At 35.3% G+C, this 23,860-nt stretch overlaps 1 protein-coding gene across 1 annotated transcript; it reads right to left on the bottom strand.

Moving 5' to 3' along the window:
- Positions 1–6,233: 6,233 nt before the first annotated feature.
- LOC131331411 (protein DETOXIFICATION 27-like) lies at positions 6,234–14,228 on the bottom strand. The gene is made up of 8 exons (XM_058365336.1): positions 13,832–14,228; positions 10,020–10,561; positions 9,098–9,184; positions 8,863–8,919; positions 8,336–8,574; positions 8,075–8,193; positions 6,798–6,884; positions 6,234–6,492 (listed from the first exon to the last, which is right to left on the bottom strand). The coding sequence occupies exons 1-8, from the start codon at positions 14,135–14,137 to the stop codon at positions 6,415–6,417; spliced, it is 1,515 nt and encodes a 504-aa protein (XP_058221319.1). The 5' UTR covers positions 14,138–14,228; the 3' UTR covers positions 6,234–6,414.
- Between the last annotated feature and the right edge of the window lie 9,632 nt (positions 14,229–23,860).

Raw genomic sequence — 23,860 nt, 5'->3', positions numbered from 1 at the left:
GCCACCAATATAAAGCGAAACAAATGATTCAGCACAAAGTGATGGTAAATGACGACGATCAATTGGAAACGAAGTAATAACGTGCGTAAGAAGAAAAGTATGAGACCTTTTTTTAAAATTTTTTATTTTTTGATCCGCTAAAAGTTTGAGACTTGGATCTCCATATAATATGTGAAGGGTTGGAATTTTTTTTTAGGGAAAATACTTATTTTCCAAGAGAGAGGGAGCAGAGACGGAGCTAAGAATTTCACTACACAGGAGCGACCTTTATCATGCCAGCTAAGAATTTCCTATATAATCCCTCCATCCCCATTCTTTAGTTCCTTTATCATGCAAGTTTTGGGAAAAAAAAATTTACTCACTGCACAGTTCTTAATAAGTTTTTCTATCTATCTCTCTGCACTCATTACATAAAAAAAAATCTCAAAACCAAATAAAGTGTTCCATTAGCTTTTTCCACCTTTGCAGGGGTCGAACTACATTGAGAGGGGAGTGGCACTGGCCACCCCTGATTTCATGAATATTGTACATGTTAATTTATGGTACTTATGGATTATGCATTATGCATTTTATCAGTATTCGAACAACTTGATATTTCACCGAACTGTCAAAAAAAAAGCAATTTGAAGAATGAACGGTTCTAATCGTAAAAAGAATATATCTCAAAAGCTTTCATATACTTGTAAAAAAAAATTAATTGTACAAAAATTGCACTTACTTTACACTAACTCTCTCTATATTTGTACAAAAAAAGAAAAGAAAAAATACTGGCAATACAAGTGGATTACCATTAAAATAGCGTCACTCCCGAATCAAAATCCTAGTTCCACCACTAAGTCATATGTCACTTATCTAATGTTGAAATTCTGTGTTTGTTCTTAATTGGAGTCCCATGCATCCCTAAGAAGTGAAGAGTCTAATTGTGGATAGACTATTTGACACGCATATACCAAATGCACACAACATTATGCGGGATCCATTTTGGGATCCCAAACAAATTACCAAAGTCGTTCAATTTGTTTTTAAAATATTTTTTTTTAAGAATCCATGTAAAAAATTAACACAATCGGATAGTGGTAAGGGCTTGATCAATATTTTGCCTGATTTTTTTTTTTAGAAAATTGAGCAAAGAACTGATCAAGCCCTTACCGATATCCGACTAAATTGATTTTTTGCAAGAATCCTTAAAAAATATTTGAAATAAATTGAGCGGCTCCGATCATTTACGTAAAACATTGAGATGAGTCTCCCCATAAAGCGGTGTGCATTTGGCCCAAAGTTTTATTGAAGAACGAATGCAATGGCCCATGCACTTATAGCCTAGTCCGCCTATGGTTCATCAAAACATTTTGATGTATGGTATTTCAAAAGTGAGTTGCGGCCAGTATCTATGTGCATTAATATTAGAAAATACTTTTCACAACTCACTTTTGGGATTTATAGAAGTGAAAATTCTGTTTACAGAGCAGCTGTAAACAAGTGTTTATGAAACTCAATCTCGGCCATTCAAAAATATTTTGGACGAGCTTATTTTCAATTCGGGCAGTTCAATACCGAAACGGACGCCTAAGATCACTTGGCTCTGCAAAGAACCTCTTTGCAACGACTCCATAAATAAGTGTATATCGTTTCATAGAAAAGCTCCTTATGGACACTGCGCCCACATGAATTTGAAACACCGAATATCCGAGTTAGGTACGATGAATCAAAGTTAGTGCTTTTTGCTTTATTTTCAAGATTAGGAAAGTTGGTGCCTTACGGTAAAACCCAACAAACATAGATAAGCCATACATTACAAGAACGCTTTATTTATGATATCCGATCATTTAGGTGGCTGCGTGTTGACTGTATCCGCATTTCTCAAACAGAAATGATACCCACACACAGTAATTGTACACAGATTTTATGCACAGATCATGGGGTGAGGTCCACTACGGTTTCACCCAAACGATCCAAGCCGTTTATTAAATGTAAAATATATTTTCAAGAGCCCCCTCAAAAAATCGGCTCCAAGCAAAAAATCAGCTCAATCCGATACTGCTATATCCATTTTCATAATTTGGTATCAAAAAGTTTTTTTTTTTGAAAATTTTTGGCACTTCTTGATCTCCAGTGGTTGGTGCTATAATTTACAACAAAATAGTTCCATACAAAGGGCTGGTTTGCCTTTTTTTGTTTCGTCTTTGTTCAATTTTTTTCACTAGTTTTTCATCAAAATTTTTGTGGACTATTGGATCTATCGACGGGAAAAATCGAAAAAGTAAAAATTTATTATATAAACTCAACATTTTTTTTAACAATTTCTCTTGGATTATTGATTCCAACAACTTTCCGGCCAATCTAGTACTTCCCGTCGAATTCTTTGCCTAATTGGTGGTTATTTTCAGTTGTGTGGCTTAGGTGGCAAGGATGGTTTGGTTCCAAATATAGAACCACCTTTAAAAGTTTGCCCTATTTTAAAACCAAATTTTCATCACCATTGGAGCATGAGGTTGTATCACCGGCTCTTTTTAATATTTGTAATTTATTTTCAAAGATAAATAAAAGGGGAATTTAGAGGCTAGCCCCAAAAAGTAGGTTCGGATTTAATTTAGTCCTGACAAAAATATTTCTTCTTTATTTTAGTCCTTTTTGTTGACTTTTCATGAATTTTTACTATTTTGCCCATTCTTCTAAACTTTTTGTGTACATGTCCATTTTTAGTAAAATTTATATTTTTAGAATCAACTTCTGACGCATATTATTTCGGACAAAAATACCCTTGACTATGTAAACTGGCTATGAGAACTGCCAATTCTCATAGTCAGTTAACATAATATTTCGGACAAAAATATCCCCACCAGTTCACATAGCATGAGTTAACATATTAATTTGGACAAAAATACCACTGAACTGAGGCTATGAGAACTATATTTTTAGAATCAATTCCTGAATCATATTATTTCGGACAAAAATACCCTTGGCTATGTGAACTGATTATGAGAACTGTCAAGTCTCATAGTTAATTCTATGAGAACTGCTCAGTTCTCATAGAAAACTGGCTTGGTAAATTGAGTTATGTGAACTGACAATTCTCATAATCAGTTCTATGAGAACTGCCAGTTTTCTTAATCAATTCTATGAGGATTGGCTATGAGAAGTGACTGTTCTCATAGAAAACTAGCTTTATAAACTGGTTATGAGAACTGTACTATGTGAACTGGTTTTGTGAATTAAAAAATACACAGTTCATATAATCTTACCATACACTAAAATACACAGTTCTCATAAAAAATATATAGTTCTCATAGAAAATACACGGTTTTAATAAATAGTTCTCATGGACAATACATATTTCTCATAGAAAAATATGCAGTTCTCATAGAAAAATACACAGTTCTCATAGACAATTTTCTTGAACAACACACGGTTCTCATAGAAAATACACACACGAGCAAAAATTGAACAAAAATAAAAAGGTAATTAAAATAAAATATAGTTATAAATGTTCTCACTGCCATGTCTTAAAAAAATAATCAAAGTAAAAAAGTAATAGTTCACATAGGAAATAAATTGATTTAGAAGTGAATTTTTAACTGCCAAGTCTCATAGTCAGTTCAATGAAAACTGAGTTCTCATAGAGCATTGGCTATGTGAACTGAGCCACGAGAACTAGTTATGTGAACTGTCAATTCTCATAATCAATTCTATGAGAACTGATTGTTATCATAGAGAACTAGTTTTGTGAATTGGTTATAAGAACTGAACTATGTGAACTGGCTATTTGAACGAAAAAATGCACAGTTCACATAGTCTTAACACACACTAAAATAAACAGTTCTCATAAAAAATATATAGTTCTAATAGAAATTACACGATTCTAATAGACAGTTCTCATAGACAATATACAGTTCTCATAGAAAAATACGCAGTCTCAGAGAAAATACACAGTTCTCATACACACAATTCTCATAAAAAACTACACAGTTCTCATAGAAAATACACACGAACAAAAATTGAAAAAAAATAAAGGCCCGCTGATAAAAAAAAAGTAATAAAAACAATTGCATGTGATTGATATATACGCCTTTCTTTTTTTTATATATGTAAGCACTCTATACATACACACATCTACTAGAATCTAACAAAATAAGCCCGTTGATCAACAAACAAAAAACAAAATAAGCCCTGCCAATCAACTGAAGTACAGAATAGAGCACAAGCACAAGAATTCCTAGTGCATTCGGACCATTAATCTTCGAATTCACACCACTGAGAGACACTCCATACCTGTTTCGAATAACTCGAACAAGTAACAAAAGGCCACAAATCAACGGGCCCGGTAGAATGCGAGGGGAGAACAGAGGAATTTGAACAGATCTGAAGATTTTGAGAGACGAGAATGTACGAAATTTGAGAGAGAGTGTGTGCATGCTGCTGCTGCTGAGGAGTGAGGAATTCTTCAATCAATCAAAATGGAGAAGAGAGAGAGAGAGAGAGAGAGAGGAGAGAGAGGGAGAGAAGAGGGCAACGGCGGTGGTCGACGCTGCTCCATCGTGGAGGAAGAGAGACAGAGAGAGGTGTTGGCCGTGTGTATGGTTTTGCTGGGTCTGGTTTAGAGAGAGAGAGAGAGAGAGAGGGAGATGGGGATGGATTTCATTTTTTACTTGTGCTGGATCGTGGGCAAAAAAGACATTAACCAATATAACCGAACCTATCTAGCTTTTGCAAGAATATTCAGGGTTGGGATCTAACCAAACCTGAAAAAGAGGAATGGAATGATCAATCCACTATGTTATCAATAAGGATAAAACGCTCTTCGATCACATACCCTCTTCTCTTTTTTTTACAAGTTTCTCCCAGCAAAACAACCTTCATTAATTAGAAAAACCCAAAAATGAAAACTTACATATATGGTGTTACGGCGCCTGGGTCTTATATAGTAATAATTAATTATTACTACTTCAGAAACGTAGGTACCAGCCAATACATAGCAACTACTAGGGTCCAAAATCGAGATCAAAATTATTACTTCAAATACAATATCGTCAACATGTACCGACTAGGGTTTTCAAAGGGCGAAAAAAGAGTACTGCTAAAATCGGAGAGAGAAAAAAAAAGGATCGAATGGGGTTCAAAATCTTATTGTTCATAGTTAAGATTGAAAATCTATGATCTAGAATTTGAAGTTCAAAAGTTGGATCAATTGGACTATGTTCGTTTTGAAATTTTAACTTTTGGGTAATGAGTGGAGAGAGATAAATAGAGAAATGAGAATAATAATTGAGAAATTTTTTATTAAGGACCGTACACAGAGAGAAAAGGTTGAGACTTGAGTCCCAAAACGATAATGGTCTTGGAGTTTAAATAATTAGGATCGATTACCTTTGTACCTAGTCTTGTTAAAAATATTGTTGTGATTTTGTATTTTGGAAGTATTAAGGGTGTGTTCTACTAAGTAAAATACTTACTTTTTTTCTTAATCAAATGTGATATAATATTGTGACAGAATGACCTGTCTCTTAAAGTAGAAAATAAATACTTAAAAAATAATACATAGTAATTTTAATGAACGGGGCCGTTTGCAAGTAGGCTAAATGTTATTCGGTTCTTGGGTACATGTAAGGTTACAGTATTATTTTGTAGTTGGGCCCAAGTGCAAGGTTAGGCCCATGTTTGTTATATCAGTTAAGGCAAGAGGACTGTAGAGGGAAAGAAGGGAAAATGACGATCCAGGAAAGAATGAGAGAAAGAGAATATCAGTGCTTCAATTCCATCGGTTCCTTCTTTCCTTTTCATCTCCCAGAGAAAGTAGCGGAAATCTCTTGCCTTAATTGATCACTAAATTCCCTTACTTAATCAAAGGTTTTGAATTAATCACGAGCCAACAAATCTTCGACGACACGGGCATAGCTATTAGAATAGATAGATGGGTTATGGTAGATGCCAAGCCCGTTATTGTGTAAAGCAAGCCCGGCCAGATAAATGTGCACCCCTCTCTGCCCACAAAGCTGAGATTCAATCTAGATCCAACATGGTTAATTTTTTGGAAAAGATCCCACAGTTAGTACAAATCACTTATTTTAACTTCCGAAATCTCATTATTACGCGTCACAACCATGCATGCCTAAATGGCACCAACTTGCAAACATTTGAAATGTTTAGTATTATATATTATGCAGCAAGAATTAACTAAAGAGGCCTGCAAAGTTTTATTCCATGCCAGGTTCAAATGGAGTATTTATTTTCAAATATTATTAAACAGGCTTGCTGGATTATATTTCAAATTCCAATGAAATCTTGTTGAGTTCTCTAAATTTCATTCAATCTACAAGCAATTATTAGCCCCTTTCAAGGCCTGGCCCTACGCAGCTACAGATCCAATTAAAATAGTACGAAATTGTTTTCAGGAGGACAATGTTGTAGTTGTAGTTTTTAATTTTCAACCATTAAGTGATCATCATCTGGATTAGGACTCGCCAAATGCTTCACCTGCTGAACAGCTTTTTGTGCCTGCAAATTCATCCATGAAAAGTAGTTGGCTGTTAATAATCACTATCTATATATGAGCTGATTTTTCGCATTTCCCATTTCATCTAGACGCCCTGTTTTCATGTAAATTTACTATGCTACCTTTCATGGGTAAAAATTTGTTAGTTAATGGAAGGGTATGGTACATAGTAAAAAACATCGAAGAAAGGAAAAATGATGTGGATACATATAAACGAGGAGAGTGCAAAACAAAATCGCTACCCTTCACTGATATGGAACGCCCTATAGTTGTCAAGAAGCTACCAGAAATTCGATAGATATGTTACCTCTTTCTCCCAATCGCAAAATATTGTTATGATGGCCAATATTGTTGTTTGCGCAGCGGTGCCAAAAATCATACCACCCCAAATACCCTGTACATGTTAATTTAGCAGGTGGCATAAAAGCCATTATGAATAATGAACATATATAAAACCATTTATCATAGTCAATGGCCCATTTTTAAACAATATTGCTGGTAATTAATGCAACACATAAACTCCACTAGTACTGCTTTGTTTTATTCCCATCAGTGAGAGAATACAAGTATCGAAATTACATCAAACTAGACATAAGATCTAAGCCCAACTAATAGTCCAATTAATTATCAATCCTTGCTTTTAGTAAGGATTAATCTCTGACCTGCCATGTAAAAGTGTATAGGAGTGATCTACCGAGCTAATCATGGCTGGTTTCTAGTTCTACGGTTGAATGATGAAACTTGCACGTAACCATGACTAATAAATAAAGGTAATATTATAAGCGTAGTTTTAGAAACTTTTGACAACATTTTAGGTATCTGTAACATTTGAATTATCAAAAAACTTTAGACAACATTTTCCAATAATTTCACACAAGTTGCTTCACTTATTGTTCAAAAAATTCGACACTGGCAAAAGAGTGTTTTTACTATGATTGAAATTCATGATAGTGAATACCAGTCTTTCTATACTTAAACAAAAAAAGGTTTTTCTAACTGCAAGATCTATATGTATCTTTTGATTTCGTCATTCAAAATATATTTTAATAAAATAGAATCAATCATGTATCCAATGGTAAAAGACGTTAAATAAATGGTACTAATACACGGCGTTTTGCTTCCACTATATGTTGAATCAAGGACAGGCGGATGAGGTTGGGCGACCGACTACCCTACCCAAACAAAATTTGTTTAGAATTTTGATAGCCAAGTTTTCAAAAGTTTTGAACTGTATAATTTCGTCTGCCCAATGTTTTTAAAAAAAATCCAACACCCCTTATCTAATGTCGTTCTTAGGTCGATCGATCTCTTAGACCCAATTGCTAATGACTCATAATTGTACCTCTACGATACATCCAACGAAATGCAAATTCAAGTTAAGAATCAAATTAAAACGGCCCCAACATAGGAATCATAAATCCAATAGGGCAGTCCCTGTAGCACATTCTGCAGGGCACATCCAAGTCGTTCACAAGTGTTTTCAATAGTCCGGACGCAAAAGTTTATTTCTAAATCCGAACTGTTGGAAGTACTTTTGGACAACTGCGATTGTGCCCTGCAGAATTCCCAGATCCAACCACATACCTTAACACCAAAGTTGAAGAAACTCCCAAGAAAAAGTCCCACGGGGATTCCAATAAGGTAGTAGCAACCTATATTTATATAAGCCACATATGATTGCCAACCAGAACCCACGGCTACCCCTGTCAATTGAATATTTCGATCACACTTGTTAATTACTTAAATTTTGTCTAGAAAATCAAACCTTTTTTTTATTCTTTCATTTAAAAAAAATGCATAGACTATAGAAAAAGTCGAATTTATACTATATTGTTCAGTAATTACCAGATAAAACGGGTTGAACACTGTTGAAAAGGATGGTCAAGGCCAAGAGGTAAGAAAGCTTGCCAACTGCTTGGATAACATCGTGACTGGACGAGAAGATCATCGCAAGCTTGTGATGGAAGAGTATAATGAGGAGAGAGAAGAGTATGCCAATTAAGAGGGATTGACCCACGGACACCTTTGTTGCAAATTTGGCTCCCTTTCCATTTCCTGCTCCTAGCTCATTCGCAACTCTTACTCTGTTTACCACTACTCCGTATTATATATTGAGTGTAAAATTACACATGCATGTTCTAAGACATATTCTTAAAGATGACTGGTTCTAACAAAATAAGCAGATTCATGAAATGATTTTTGTATTTGTGTGAAGGAAATTTATTTTCGCGCTCCACTTTTGTACGCAGCTGATTCACTTTGCAAAATCAGCATCCTTGTATGAAAAATGATCCGGAAAGATCAACCGAAAGGCGTTGTACTTTTGGGGTTAAGTGACACGAAGAAAGAAAGAAATAGATTAGATTTAATACCCGATTGCTGCGAAGAAAGAAATAGGAATCATCATTTCCCAGGCATTCACATTCATGCTGCCAAAAACGTTTTCGTAGAGCAAATTAAATAGGAGTAAAACACTAGCTAGGGAATTTAATTAATATTTGTCACGCTCGCAAGTAGTAATTAAATTCTGAATTTGACGTAATAGAAATTATTTTAAGTTAATCGATACTCACCAATAGATCGAGGACGACGTACGAGATTACTTACCAGACCAGTAGGGCATCCAAAGCTAACGTGGAGTTCTTTAAATGTCCAGCCATCAGGACTAATATTCTATAATACCAATTCTCCAAGCTGCAGAATAATTTCCAGATCAATAGCTTGAGTCAATAATAAATCATTAAGTCTATCCCGACCGCTCTCAATTTCACTGTCCAAAAGTGTTTTGGACGGTCTGAATTTTAAAAAGAGAGAGTACCTAATCCATTTTGTGGCAGCTTTCCTAATTTTGAGCCCGAATCCTAGGTTTGGTTTGTGACACAATACAGTGCCTTTGTGGGAGAGACTTGGCCAAATTATCCAAAACCAAGGCATCATGTGTAGAAACTTTATATTCATCTCAAAATTAATTGGCAATGAATGGAAAGATCCCAAATATTATTAAGTGATCACCTATTCCACTCCCAAGCAATGTGGGACTCCATTTCCTTAACATCCCCCTTACGTGCAGCCGCATTTGAGGTCTGTCACGTGTGGTCACTTTTGGATCCTATCATTATGTAGCTTTTTTGCTTGTCTGTCATTGTAGGGTGTGGATTTTAAAATTTTAAAATATGGGTGTGGAACATGCTTTGGTTTTGTGGGTGCTTTAATTTCCTTACTGGCATTAATTAGTGATCAAATTGTTCACCTTTTAGAGCTCATCGAAAATATCAAATACACAAAAATCATATCATGATGATCAGCGCCTATCGTATCATATCTTTTCGGTACACATTCATGCTGCGATAAATGGATCTCCCAAGGATTTTAGAATGGCTGATGATTACAGCAAACTCTAACTAATAAGTGAATTTTTAATCATCAATGTAGAACCATATATATAGTCCCTTTTAAGCATCTTTCTTTTTTCCCCTGAAAGTTGTAATACTTAACAAAAACGTACAGAGAAGGAGAGAGTGCATCATACCAAAGCATGACACCAGAAGCCGCAGAGAGTTTGAAAAAGTCCCACAATCCGGAAAAAGCCTTCACCGAAAACCCGGTCCAAGTCTCCGGACAACCGCCGCAGAGAATGTAGCCATACGTGCCCACCACCAAAATCCACCATGAAATATCCGAGGCAACCGCAATCCCCACCACCCCGAGCCGAAACTTGTACATAAACAGCCAACTAGTAGCCACGTGAACCCCGAGGGTCCCCATCGTGACCCATGCGTAGACCCCGGGCTTCAGCTGGGCCTGCAAGAACTTGATGCCCGGCATCACGAACGCGAAGCTCATGTGCTGTGGTATGGACCATACGGCGATGAGCCCACTTTGGACGGCCACGTCGTGGGGTTGGCCCAACAGCTTCAGAATCGGGGTTGTGAAAATGTAGATGGGCAGTAAGAGGCAAGAGCATAAGAGAAGCACAATGCATGATCGTTGCAAGTGTATTCCCAACATGTGGTAGCTCTTAGCCCCGAAAGCCTGCCCACATAATGTATCCAATGCACTTGACATCCCTGTCTGCATGACCAAACATAGTTTTAGAGAGAGAGGGAGAGAGAGAGAGTAAATGACACAAAAGATTTGTACCCACATAAAGTCTATTTTCTCGGGACTAAAAAATGGTTCTGTAGGCCTTTTCAGTTGCACGGAGATGATGAGAAAACAAATTAACTTTTTCATAGTAATTTTTTGTATTTTTGGTTACCAAAAAAAAATTTATTTTTCTTTACTTCACCTTACTTTATTTTTTCTGAAAATTCACTTCTTATGCAACATTCCTGACAATTGAACGGAACTATAATGAGAATTTTTAATGGCCAACATTTATTTCAGTGTGTTACCAAATGAATCATCTGTACCATGTGATTTTATTTTGGGAAGTTTTCTTGGTTCCAATTCTGAGACTGTAAATTGATGATGGACAATATATATATGCTTATGATACTATCTCCATCCCAATTTACTGGTCTTTTTTTTAGCTTATTGATGTCGAACAAGTAGCGGTTGAATTCATTGATCAAGGACCGGTCGAAGCGTCGAAAACCCAATCAAGCGTCGATTGCATATTACCCGATTTGGCAAAATTTGGACGAGCTCAGATTGGGACAAAACTTGGCGGGTTGACTTATTTTCATGTTGCAGTTAAGACACATGACCCAAAGGTCATGATTGATGGTGGATTTTGGCCCAATTCCTTCATTTAGGCCTTCGATTGAAAGTTTTTGCTATTTTAGGAAAGATTATAGTAATTCCATAGAAGTTGGTTTCCGTTGGAAAAGTCTTGTTTTTTATTTTCCATTTTCAATTTTAGCTTATTTGACTAAAAAAGTGATCTATTTTAAGCTCCAATTTACAGCTTTTTTGGAGTTGTGAAGTATGTTTTACAAGAAAGCGCTTAATTCGAGAGTTTTTCTATAGAAGGATTAAGGTTAATCTAGACATTTACTTGATAATAAGCTATGCACATGCAACTTATTTAACAAACTTTTATTTTAGCTAATAAAAAGTTATACCAAACTCATCTCCAACTTATTTTAAGTTTTTTAAGTGACTAGTCAAAATAATCATAAGTAAAGCGGAGAATCTAAAATACTAGTAACTAATAACAAAGAGGGCTCTACACTTGCCCCCAAGAAAAGATAAGGGAGAAAAGCTAAGGTTGTGTTAGGTAACCTTTTCAGTTTTTAGTTTTTAAAAATCCATCCTCTAATCTCAACCAACTTAAGTATTCATTCATATATATATATACGGGGCGGTTCCGGAGACATCCAAAAAAACACCTCATAGTTCCCGATCAAATTTTGATGATCCGAGCCGCTCAATGTGATCAGAACGTGATTTTAAGGGTACTCGCAAGAAATCAGCAAAAAAAATGACCGAGAAGGGCTTGATCCGAATAGTTTCGAACAGTTTTTTATTGAACGGTTCAAATAAAAACTGTTCAAATTAAGTCTTTCCCGGTCATTTTTTTTGCTAATTTCTCACGGGCACCCTTAAAATCACATTCTACACACATTGAACGGTTCGGATCATAAAAATTTGATCGGGAACTATGAGATTGAGATTTGGAGTGTTTTTTTGGGTGTCCCTTGAACCATCCCAATATGTGTGTGTATATATATATATATATATATATATCACCGGAAAATGAGACCAAAACATAATCTTTCCCATTCCGTCCCACGATTTCTATTCAATCCCTAAAAATTTGGATCCCAAAAATTCTGATGGGATTATATATAAGTAAGCATCTCTCTCTCTCTCTCTCTCTCTCTCTCTCTCTCTCTCTCTCTCTCTCTCTCTCTCTCTCTCTCTCTCTCTCTCTCTCTCTCTCTCCCCTCCAAAGTCCACTCATCCTCCATAAACAATCGCCACCATTCACTAGTCCTCCAACGTCCTCCGGTGGACGGCGATCCACTCGTCATCCGACATCCTCCGATCTATCGCCGCCGTTTGCCTCATCCAACCCCCTTTGAAATCCCAGAACGTCCCAATTTTCACTGCCGCTGAAATCGAAATCTCAAAATGGCGTCCTCTGCAATTGCGGCAGCCCAATCATCTGGCCCACCATTGCTTATCAACCTCATTGTCGCCGTCAACCAAATCGTCACCAACCGGCATAGTCAAGCCATCATGAAGTCTGATCTACCTCTCTCTTGATTGAGACCATCGCTAGCGCTGCCCGACGAATCCACTATACCATCCCTGACCGGCTCTGTCAATACATGGTTGATTTTATTTCGGGTTTTAGTTTTCATGGTAAATTATTTGTATCATTTACCATGAAATATCCTTCTCTGTTATTTTCATTTCATGACAAATTATTTGAACCATTACCATGAAATATTTGTTCGAATCATGGAATATTTATCGTGTCCACGTTATAATTGTCATGGTAATTTAATCATGTAATGTCATGGTAATTTAACCATGTAACAGTTTAAGTATGTCATGTTATATACACCCTTCGTCCCAAAATGTTTGTCCGGTCCGCAAAACGGGGTGTTAAAAATAATACAATTTTTGCAAGAAAAAATCAAAAGTTTTTTAACAACTTACTAGATATCAATGAGTATTTTTAATTTGTGAAAAAAGTTTGAATTTTTTCTTGAAAAAATTGCATTATTTTTATCACTCCGTTTTGCGGACCGGACAATCATTTTGGGACGGAGGGAGTATTTTTTTATGGTAATTTAATCATGTTCCTTGTAATAAGATCAATGAAAAATATGACTTTTTGTTGTCTGATTGGCCAACTTTAAGAATGAAGATAAAATGGAAAGATATGGTCAACTTATCTTGCATATTCCAAAAAATATCGATTCATCAAATACAATCCATGATTAAAAAAAAAGTAATCAATCATATTGAAATTTACCAAATCCCATTGAATTAGGAAAATAATCCAATTCAATCCCACTAAATTGGGAAAACAATTCAATCCAATCCCACTAAATTAGAAAAATAATATAACATTATATATATATATATAGCATAGTGAAAAAGGTAAGAAAATGTAATTTACACACTAAAAGGATGAAAATATAAACATGAAAAAAAAAAGACAGGATGAATTCTTATATGGCATGAATAAAGAGGATGAATATTTAAATATTTCTTAATAGGTTACCAAACGGCTCCTATGCAACCCATATGGCTATCAAAGGGAGGGGGGAAATAACACTTAGCAACCTTTGTTATGCTGCCTAGCTAATTGGATCAACTAGTCGTGTATTATGTTTCACGTACGCTAGCTAATGTTAATGAGTGTGTGTTAATTAAAAATACCACGAGTCCGAAACAGAAGCCAAGAATAACGGTGTTGACGATGGAGATGGAAGCAAGCTCGACATCGCCGAGGTGGCCAGCAAAGGCTTGGGTGACGACGGCAAATGTCGCAGCGCAAATGCGGCTGAGGATGGCTGGGCCAACTAGGTGCCACAGCTTCTTTGTTTCGACCCACACCCTCCTTTTCAGGCAAGTTTCTTCAGCACCACCGCGATCATGATCTTCTTCTCCGACTAGTTGGGATATCGCTAATCCTCCTACCAGCCCATTCTGTGGTGATTGTTCAGTACTACTCATGGCCTCCATTAATCACTAAATGATCCACAACCCACATAAAAAAATGCATATATAAGCATCGAGAGAAATGCCCATCCAAATAAGGCCACTTTAGACGCACGATGTAAAGGTGGGTGTGTGGTTTTGTTTCCAAATTAATCAGTGTCACCAAGCACTCACTAAGAATTCATCGTTCAAATTGTTTTTTTAACAAATAAGACTTCTTTTGATACTTGTCGATGTCGGATCAAAATAACTTTTTTACTAGTAATAATATCAACGAGGCCTACAAAATAAGTCGTTCTTATTTTCACATATCTGACAAGATATACGGAGATGCTCAAATTTCCAATGACGGAATTTAGAAGCCCTTTATTAGTTAGACTAGAGATAGAAATAAACCATAATTTGCAGCATTTCTTACCCAAAACAAGTAACTTGCAGATACTGCCGCAAGCAAACACGTACAAAAGGGATCAAAAGTTAACCAGAAAGCATATAAAACAAACTGTGCACTACTGCCACCAATATAAAGCAAAACAAACAATTCAGCACAAAGTGATGGTAAATGACGACAAGTAATGTGGGTAAGAAGAAAAGTATGAGACCTTTTTTTATTTTTTATTTTTTATTTTTTGATCCGCTAAATGTATGAGACTTGGATCTCCATATATGTGAAGGGTTCGATTTTTTTTGTTGGGAAAATACTTATTTTCCAGGATGAGAGGGAGCAGAGACGGAGCTAAGAATTTCACTACACAGGGGCGACTTTTATCATGCGAGCTAAGAATTTCCTATATACTCCCTCTGCTCCCATTCTTTAGTTCCTTTATCATGCAAGTTTTGATATAAAAAAAAAAAAAGTATTCTCTGCACTGTTCTCAATAAGTTTCTCTATCTATCTCTCTACACTCGTTACTACTCATTACATAAAAAAAATCTCAAAACCAAACAAAGTGTTCCCTTATCTTTTTCTACCTTTGCAGGAGTAGAACTTCATTGATCGAGAGGGGAGTGGCACTGGCCACCTCTGATTTCATGAATATTGTACATGTTAATTTATACTAGTACTTATGGATTATGCATTTTATCGGTATTCGAACAACTTGATATTTCACCGAACTGTTAAAAAAGGCAATTTGAACGATGAACGGTTCTAATTGTAAAAAGAATATATCTCAATAGCTTTCATATACTTGTACAAAAAAAATTAATTGTACCAAAATTGCACTTACTTTACACTAACTCTCTCTATATTTGTACCCAGAAAAAATGGCAATACAAGTGGATTCCCATTAAAACATTGTCACACCCAAATCAAAATCCTAGTTTCACCATTGAGTCATATGTCACTCACCTAATGTTGAAATTATGTGCCTGTTCTTAATTGGAGTCCCATGCATCCCTAAAAAGCGAAGAGTCCAATTGTAGATAGACCATTTGACACGCATATACCAAATGCACACAACATTATGCGGGATCCATTTCGGGACCCCAAATAAATGACCAAAGCCGTTCAATTTGTTTAAAATATTTTCTTTTAAGAATCCATGTAAAAAATTAGCACAATCGGATATTAGCAAGGGCTTGATCAATTTTTTGCTTGATTTTTTTTTTTAGAAAATTGAGCGAAGAACTGATTAGCCCTTACCGATATCCGACTAAATTGATTTTTTGCAAGAATCCTTAAAAATATTTGACATAAATTGAGCGGCTCTGATCATTTGTGTAGAACTCCAAGATGAGTCCCCCCACAAAGCGGTGTGCATTTGGCCCATAGTTGTATTGAAGAACGAATGCAATGGCCCATGCACTTATAGACTAGTCCGCCTATGGTTCATCAAAACATTTTGATGTATGATATCCCCAAAGTGAGTTGCGGCAAGTATCCATATGCATTAATATTTGAAAATACTTTTCACAACTCACTTTTGGGATTCATAGAAGAGAAAATCATGTTTACAAAGCAGCTGTAAACAAGTGTTTACGAAGCTCAATATCGGTCATCCAAAAGTGTTTTGGACGAGATTATTTTCAATTCGAGCAGTTCAATACCGAAACGGACGCCTAAGATCACTTGGCTCTGCAAAAAACCTCTTTGCAACGACTCCGTAAATAAGTGTATATCGTTTCATAGAAAAGCTCCTTATGGACACTGCGCCCACATGAATTTGAAACACCGAATATCCGAGTTAGGTACGATGAATCAAAGTTAGTGCGTTTTGCTTTATTTTCAAGATTAGGAAAGTTGGTGTAAAACCCAACAAACACAGATAAGCCATACATTACAAGAACGCTTTATTTATGATATCCGATCATTTAGGTGGCTGCGTGTTGACTGTATCCGCATTTCTCAAACAGAAATGATACTCACAGTAAAAAAAAAACTGTATACAAATTTTGTACACAGATCTTATTGTGAGGCCCACTACGGTTTCATCCAAATGATCCAAGCCGTTCATCCGATCATCTAGTACTTCCCGTCGAATTCTTTGCCTAATTGGTGGTTATTTTCAGTTGTGTGGTTGAGGTGGCAAGGATGGTTAGGTTCCAAACATAGAACCACCTTTAAAAGTTTGCCATTTAACAACCAAATTTCCATCACCATTCGAGCATGAGTTTGTATAACCGGCTCTTTTTAATATTTGTAATTTATTTTCAAAAATAAATAAAATCTTTTTTCGCTCTTCAAAAAACCAATTTTCCATCACCATTAATTGGAGTCTTGCTCTATCTTATGCTATGCAAACTGCATCACCTATCAAATTTAGTACACTAACAATGTAGAAGAACGCGATCGAGGAAAAATTGCAAAGATACAAGCACAAGATCGAACTATGTGTCCACTTCATGACCGGGAGAATGGAATGATCAATCCACTATGTTATCAATAAGGATAAAACGCTCTTCGTTCACATACCCTCTTCTCTTTGTTTTACAAGTTTCTCCCAGCAAAACAACCTTCATTAATTAGAAAAACCCAAAAATGAAAACTTGCATATATGGTGTTACGGCGCCTGGGTTTTATATAGTAATAATTAATTATTACTACTTCAGAAACGTAGGTACCGGCCAATACATGGCAACTACTAGGGTCCAAAATCGAGATCAGAATTATTACTTCAAATATAGTATCGTGATCAACATGTACCGACTAGGGTTTTCAAAGGGCGGAAAAAGAGTGCTAAAATCGGAGAGGAAAAAAAATAGAGGATCGAATGGGGTTCAAAATCTTCTTGTTCATAGTTAAAATTGAAATACAATGATCTAGAATTTGAAGTTCAAAAGTTGGATCAATTGGATTATGTTCGTTTTGGAATTTTAACTTTTGGATAATGAGTGCAGAGAGATAGATAGAGAAATGAAAGTAATAATTAAGAAATTTTTTAATGAGGACCGTCTACAGAGAGAAAAGGTTGAGATTTGAGTCCCAAAACGAACATGGTCTTGGAGTTTAAATAATTAGGATTGATTACCTTTGTACCTAGTCTTGTTAAAATTGTTGTGATTTTGTATTTTGGAAGTATTAAGGGTGTGTTCTACTAGCTAAAATACTTACTTTTTTTCTTAATCGATTGTGATATAATATTGTGATCGATTGTGATATAATATTGTGACAGAATGACCTGTCTCTTAAAGTGGAAAATAAGTACTTAAAAAATAATACGGAGTAATTTTAATGAACAGGGCCGTTTGCAAGTAGGCTTAATAATATATGAACAGGGCCAGTTTCTTCAGCACCACCACGATCACGATCATGATCTTCTTCTCCGACTAGTTGGGATATCGTTAATCCTCCAGCTACCTCATTCTGTGCTGATTGTTCACTTCTCATGGCCTCCTCCATTAATCACTAAATGATCCACAACCCACATAAATGCATGTATAAGCATCGATAGATAAAACTAAACACAAAAAATATTTAACAAATAATACTTATTTTGATACCTGTCGATGTCGGATCAAAATAACTTTTTTACTACTAGTGATAATATCAACGAGGCCTACAAAATAAGTCGTTCTAATTTCCACATATCTAACAAGATATACGGAGATGCTCAAATTTCCAACGACGGAATTTAGAAGCCCTTTTATCAGCTAGACTAGAGATAGAAATAAACCACTTGTAGATACCGCAAGCAAACACGTATAAAAGAGAACAAAAGTGAACCAGAAAGCATATAAAACAAACTGTGCACTACTCCCACCAATATAAAGCAAAACAAACGATTCGATCAGCACGTACGAAGTGATAGTAAATGACGACCATCGATTGTAAAGAAAGTAATGTGCGTAAGAAGAAAAGTATGAGACTTGGATCTCCATATATGTGAAGGGTTGAATTTCCATATTTTCCATGAGGGAGGGAGCAGAGACGGAGCCAAGAATTTGGAAAAATGACGGCCCAGGACGTGTTTTGATAATTAATACCCGCCAAGGACATGCTGAAAATATTTGTTAATGCTGAAAATGTCCTTGAAATATATTAATTATCAAACATGTTCTTGGCCGTCATTTTCCTCAAGAATTTCACTATACATGGGCGACATTTATGCGAGCTAAGAATTTACGATATATTTTCATAGGGATTTTTTTCCTATATAATAGTGGAGTTTTTTTTTTTTTCCTTACCTGGGCCGGATGGAAAGCAGTGATAATGGAGGGAAGTCACCGCTAGGTAATTTGGTGCCCCTAGAGTAGCGCTTGAGTTAAGATTAGGGCTGGAAAAAAAACCATGAGTGTAGATAATGAATTAATCCTGACCTTTGGATTAAGTCTATGTTTGGACGATGTAAAGTAAAAAATGGTTTTCTGTTTCTCACTTTCTTTTATTTTATGGATTCTTTCGTCTTTTGATAGAATTCGGTTGTACTTCAAATGAAACCAATTTGAAAAGAAAAATATTTTAATCAAAAGCTGGCTTTTTTGCGTTCTGGATTTATCTAGCTTTAATCAAAAGTTAGCTTTTGATCAAAAACTTTAATCACTAGATTCAGACAATAAGGCAATAAAAAGTTTTATCTATTTTGCGTGTCTAAATTGATTTCAAAATGACTTTATATTTTTATGTTTTCTCGATTCTTCTTGTCGTGACAAATTACAAAGCGAAGAATTCTGACCAAAATTTTCAAAAGAAATTCAAGTCTCTTCTCTATCTTTTATTATGTTATTCTCTCTCCTCATTTAGTTTTGTGTCACTTATTTTAAGTGATGGGTATATTAGTAATTGTGTGCGTGTCAAAGATAATTCTATCCTTAAAACACCAAGGGTTAGTCAGGGTGCACGGTGGGCGGGTGTGCTCCCCGCAGAGTTGTCAAGAGTTCGATTCTTGGAGCTAGGCCACAAAAAAATGATTTCCTGTTAATTTTCTAGCTAGTCTCAACTCAAATTGTTTGTCTTTAACCGAACCGGAAGGAAATTAGTCGAGGTGCACGTAAACTACCCCGACATCCTTGACTGCCATATCAAAAATAAACATCCTATCTTGCAACTTGAAAGAATAATAAACGCGAGGCGATTTGTTGAGGGTTCTTTTGCAGTAAGTCTATTAATTCGTACAACAAAAAGAGACAGATATTGTGTACAAATTTGTTGTGGAGCCTAATATGGGTCTCACACAAATGATTCAAACCGTTTATTAAATATAAAATATTTTTTCAAGAGCTCTCGCAAAAAATTAGCTCAATTCGATACCTATAGATGCTCGATCCAATCATATAATCTTGGAAAGATTTTTGTTATATCCCTTCGACTCTTTTTTTCGACGTGTTTTTCGGGTTTCTAGGATTAGACCTTATAAAAGGGGTTGTAACCTAATTTTATATTCAACTTTTTCATCAATAATATACAGAGTTTCTCTCTATTTTTCTTGTGCGTAAGATTTGCTTGTGGACTCGAGTGTTTATCTCGTTTGGAATAATACACTAACTATTCCCTTGTGAATTCCGTTGCGTCACTTATTTGCTCAAAAATGCAAATGTATGTTGCTGAGTATCAATTATGCGTAATAACTAAATCATCTTTGTACTACTCCGTCCATTTTTAAGTATCCAGTTTCGTAATTCTAATTTATTAAAAAAATATTATCATTACACCTTTTACATCAACTTTTACCTCCACTTTCCCTCCTTACCCTCTATGGAAATATCATCATTATATTTTTACTCACTAACTTTTCAAAATGGAATCTACTTTTAGGGGCAAAATGAAAAATTCACCAATTTTTACCCACTAACTTTACAAAATGGACACTTATTGAGGGACAGCCCAAAATGGAATACTGAACTCTAAAAAAGGGACAGAGGGAGTAGCTTATTTGACTAAAAAAGTGATCTATTTTAAGCTCAATTTACAACTTTTTTTCAGCTTATTTGGAGTTGTGAAGTACGTTTTACAAGAAAGCACTTAATTCGAGAGTTTTTCTATAGAATGATTAAGGTTAATCTAGACATTTACTTGATAATAAGTTATGTACAAACTTTTATTTTAGCTAATAAAAAGTTATACCAAACTCATCTCCAACTTATTTTAAGTTTTTTAATCGACTTGTCAAAATAATCACAAGTAAAGTGGAGAATCTAAAATATTAGTAACTAATACTCCCTCCGTCCCTTTTTTTTGTCCAGTATTCCATTTTGGGCTGTCCCTTAATAAGTGTCTATTTTGTAAAGTTATGGGGGTAAAAGTTGGTGTATTATCTATTTTGTCCCTAAAAGTAGATTTTAATTTGAAAAGTTAGTGAGTAAAAGTGTAATGATGAAGGGTAAGTAAGGAAAGTGGAGGAAAAAGTTGATGTGAAAGGTGTAATGATGATGTCTTTTTAATAAGTTGGAGTTACGAAGCAAGACACTTAAAAAGGGACGGATGGAGTAACAAAGAGGGCTCTACACTTGCCACCAAGAAAAGATAAGGGAGAAAAAGCTAAGCAACCCGCTAATATATGGCTATCAAAGGGAGGGGGAAATAACAATTAGCAACCTTTGTTATGCTGCCTGGCTAATTGGATCAAAACAAACCTATTTTGATCAGACATCGATATGGACATGTATTGAAACAAGTATTATTTTTAAAAAAAATTTTGCCTTAACATAACTATATATCGATGTTTGATAAAAGATAAATATTTTTTCTAACGCTCTCTTAAACAACCTCTACAATATGAGCGGTCTCAAATGCCAAAGTCAAAGCTTTCTCGGTTGTAGAAAAGAGCATTCACGATAAAAAAAAATTATTTCGATCGGCCTCCTAATAGGACATCAATAGGTATCTAAACACAAAAAAATATATAACAAATATGACTTATTTTGATACCTGTCAATGTCGGATCAAAATAACTTTTTTTACTAGTGATAATATCAATGAGGCCTACAAAATAAGTCGTTCTAATTTCCACATATCTGACAAGATATACTAAGATGCTCAAATTTCCAACGACGGAATTTAGAAGCCCTTTATTAGCCAGAGAAGATAGAAATAAACCATAATTTGCAGCATATCTTACTACCCAAAATAAGTAACTTGTAGATACTGCTGCAAGCAAACACGTACAAAAGTGAACCAGAAAGCATATAAAACAAACTGTGCACTACTACTGCCACCAATATAAAGCGAAGCAAACGATTCAGCACAAAGTGATGGTAAATGAGGACAATCGATTGGAAACAAAGAAATGTGCGTAAGAAGAAAAGTATTGAGAACTTTTTTTATTTTTTGATCCGCTAAAAGTACAAGACTTGGATCTCCATATATGCGAAGGGTTGGATTTTTTTTTTTTTTTGTAGGGAAAATAATTATTTTCCAGGAGAGAGGGAGCAAAAACGGAGCTAAGAATTTCATTACACATGAGTGACCTTTATCATGCGAGCTAAGAATTTCCTATGTACTCCCTCCGTCCCCATTCTTTAGTTCCTTATCATGCAAGTTTTGATAAAAAAAAATTACTTTCTGCAAGGTTCTCAATAAATTTCTCTATCTATCTCTCTGCACTCATCAATAATCATTACATCAAAAAAAAAAATTTCTCAAAACCAAATCAAGTGTTCCCTTAGCTTTTTCCACAGGGGTAGAATTAACTACATTGAGAGGGGAGTGGCACTGGCCACCCCTGATTTCATGAATATTGTACATGTTAATTTATACTCCAGTACTTATGGATTATGCATTTTATCGGTATTCAAACAACTTTATATTTCACCGAACTGTTAAAAAAAACAATTTGAATGATGAACGGTTCTAATCGTAAAAAGAATATATCTCAATAGCTTTCTTATACTTGAACAAAAAAATTAATTGTACAAAAATTGCACTTTACACTAACTCTCTCTATATTTGTACCCAAAAAAAAATGGCAATACAAGTGGATTCCCATTAAAACAACGTCACTCCCAAATCAAAATCCTAGTTCCACTACTGAGTCCTATGTCACTCACCTAATGTTGAAATTCTGTGTCTGTTCTTAATTGGAGTCCCATGCATCCCTAAAAGCGAAGAGTCCAATTGTGGATAGACCATTTGACATGCATATATCAAATGCACACAACATTATGCGGGATCTATTTTGGGACCCCCAACAAATGACCAAAGCCGTTCAATTTGTTTAAAATATTTTTTTTTAAGAATCCATTTAAAAAATTAGCACAATCAGATATTAGTAAGGGCTTGATCAATTTTTTGCCTGATTTTTTTTAAGAAAATTGAGCAAAGAACTGATCAAGCTCTTACCGATATCCGACTAAATTGATTTTTTGCAAGAATTCTTAAAAAATATTTGAAATAAATTGAACGGCTCTAATCATTTGCGTGGAACCCCGAGATGAGTCCCCCCACAAAGCAGTGTGCATTTGGCCCATAGTTTTATTGAAGAACAAATGCAATGGCCCATGCACTTATAGACTAGTCCGCCTATGGTTCATCAAAACATTCCGATGTATGGTATCCCAAAAGTGAGTTGCGGCAAGTATCCATATGCATTAATATTAGAAAAAACTTTTCACAACTCACTTTTGGGATTCATAGAAGAGAAAATCCTGTTTACAGAGCAATTGTAAACAAGTTTTTACGGAGCTCAATTTCGGTCATCCAAAAGTGTTTTGGACGATATTATTTTCAATCCGGACCGTCCAATACCGAAACTGACGCCTAAGATCACTTAATTCCGCAAAAAACATCTTTGCTACGACTCCATAAATAAGTGTATATCGCCTTCATATAAAAGCTCCTTATAGACACTGCGCCCACGTGAAGTTGAAACACTAAATATCCGAGTTGGGTACGATGAATCAAAGTTTTAGTGCGTTTTGCTTTATTTTAAAGGTAAAAACCCAACAAAAACAGAAAAGCCATACATTACAAGAACGCTTTATTTTTTATGTCCGATCATTTAGGTGGCTGCGTGTTGACTGCGGCTCCGTTCCAGTTTGGAAAAAAAAGAAACTTTTAGAAAATAATAATAATTTCAAGTTTAAAAATCATGTGTTTACGCAAAATTATGTTCTCTACCAATATGAATCTTGTTTGATAGATCTCATTGAAATCTTTTAAACGGTGCAAAAAAAATTAAAAAATAATTTTTCATTTTCATTATATTTGAACTTGAAATTACCTTTTTTTTGAAAAAGAAAGCAGAACGGCACCTGCATCTGCATTTCTGAAACATAAATAATACTCACATAGTAACTGTGCACAGATTTTGTGTGCACAGCTCATGGTGTGACGCCCACTACGGTCCCACCCAAACGATCCAAGTCATTTGT

This window comes from Rhododendron vialii, chromosome 6a (assembly GCF_030253575.1).
Source record: "Rhododendron vialii isolate Sample 1 chromosome 6a, ASM3025357v1".
NCBI classification, from domain to species: Eukaryota; Viridiplantae; Streptophyta; class Magnoliopsida; order Ericales; family Ericaceae; genus Rhododendron; species Rhododendron vialii.
This window is presented reverse-complemented; position numbering and strand designations above follow the sequence as displayed.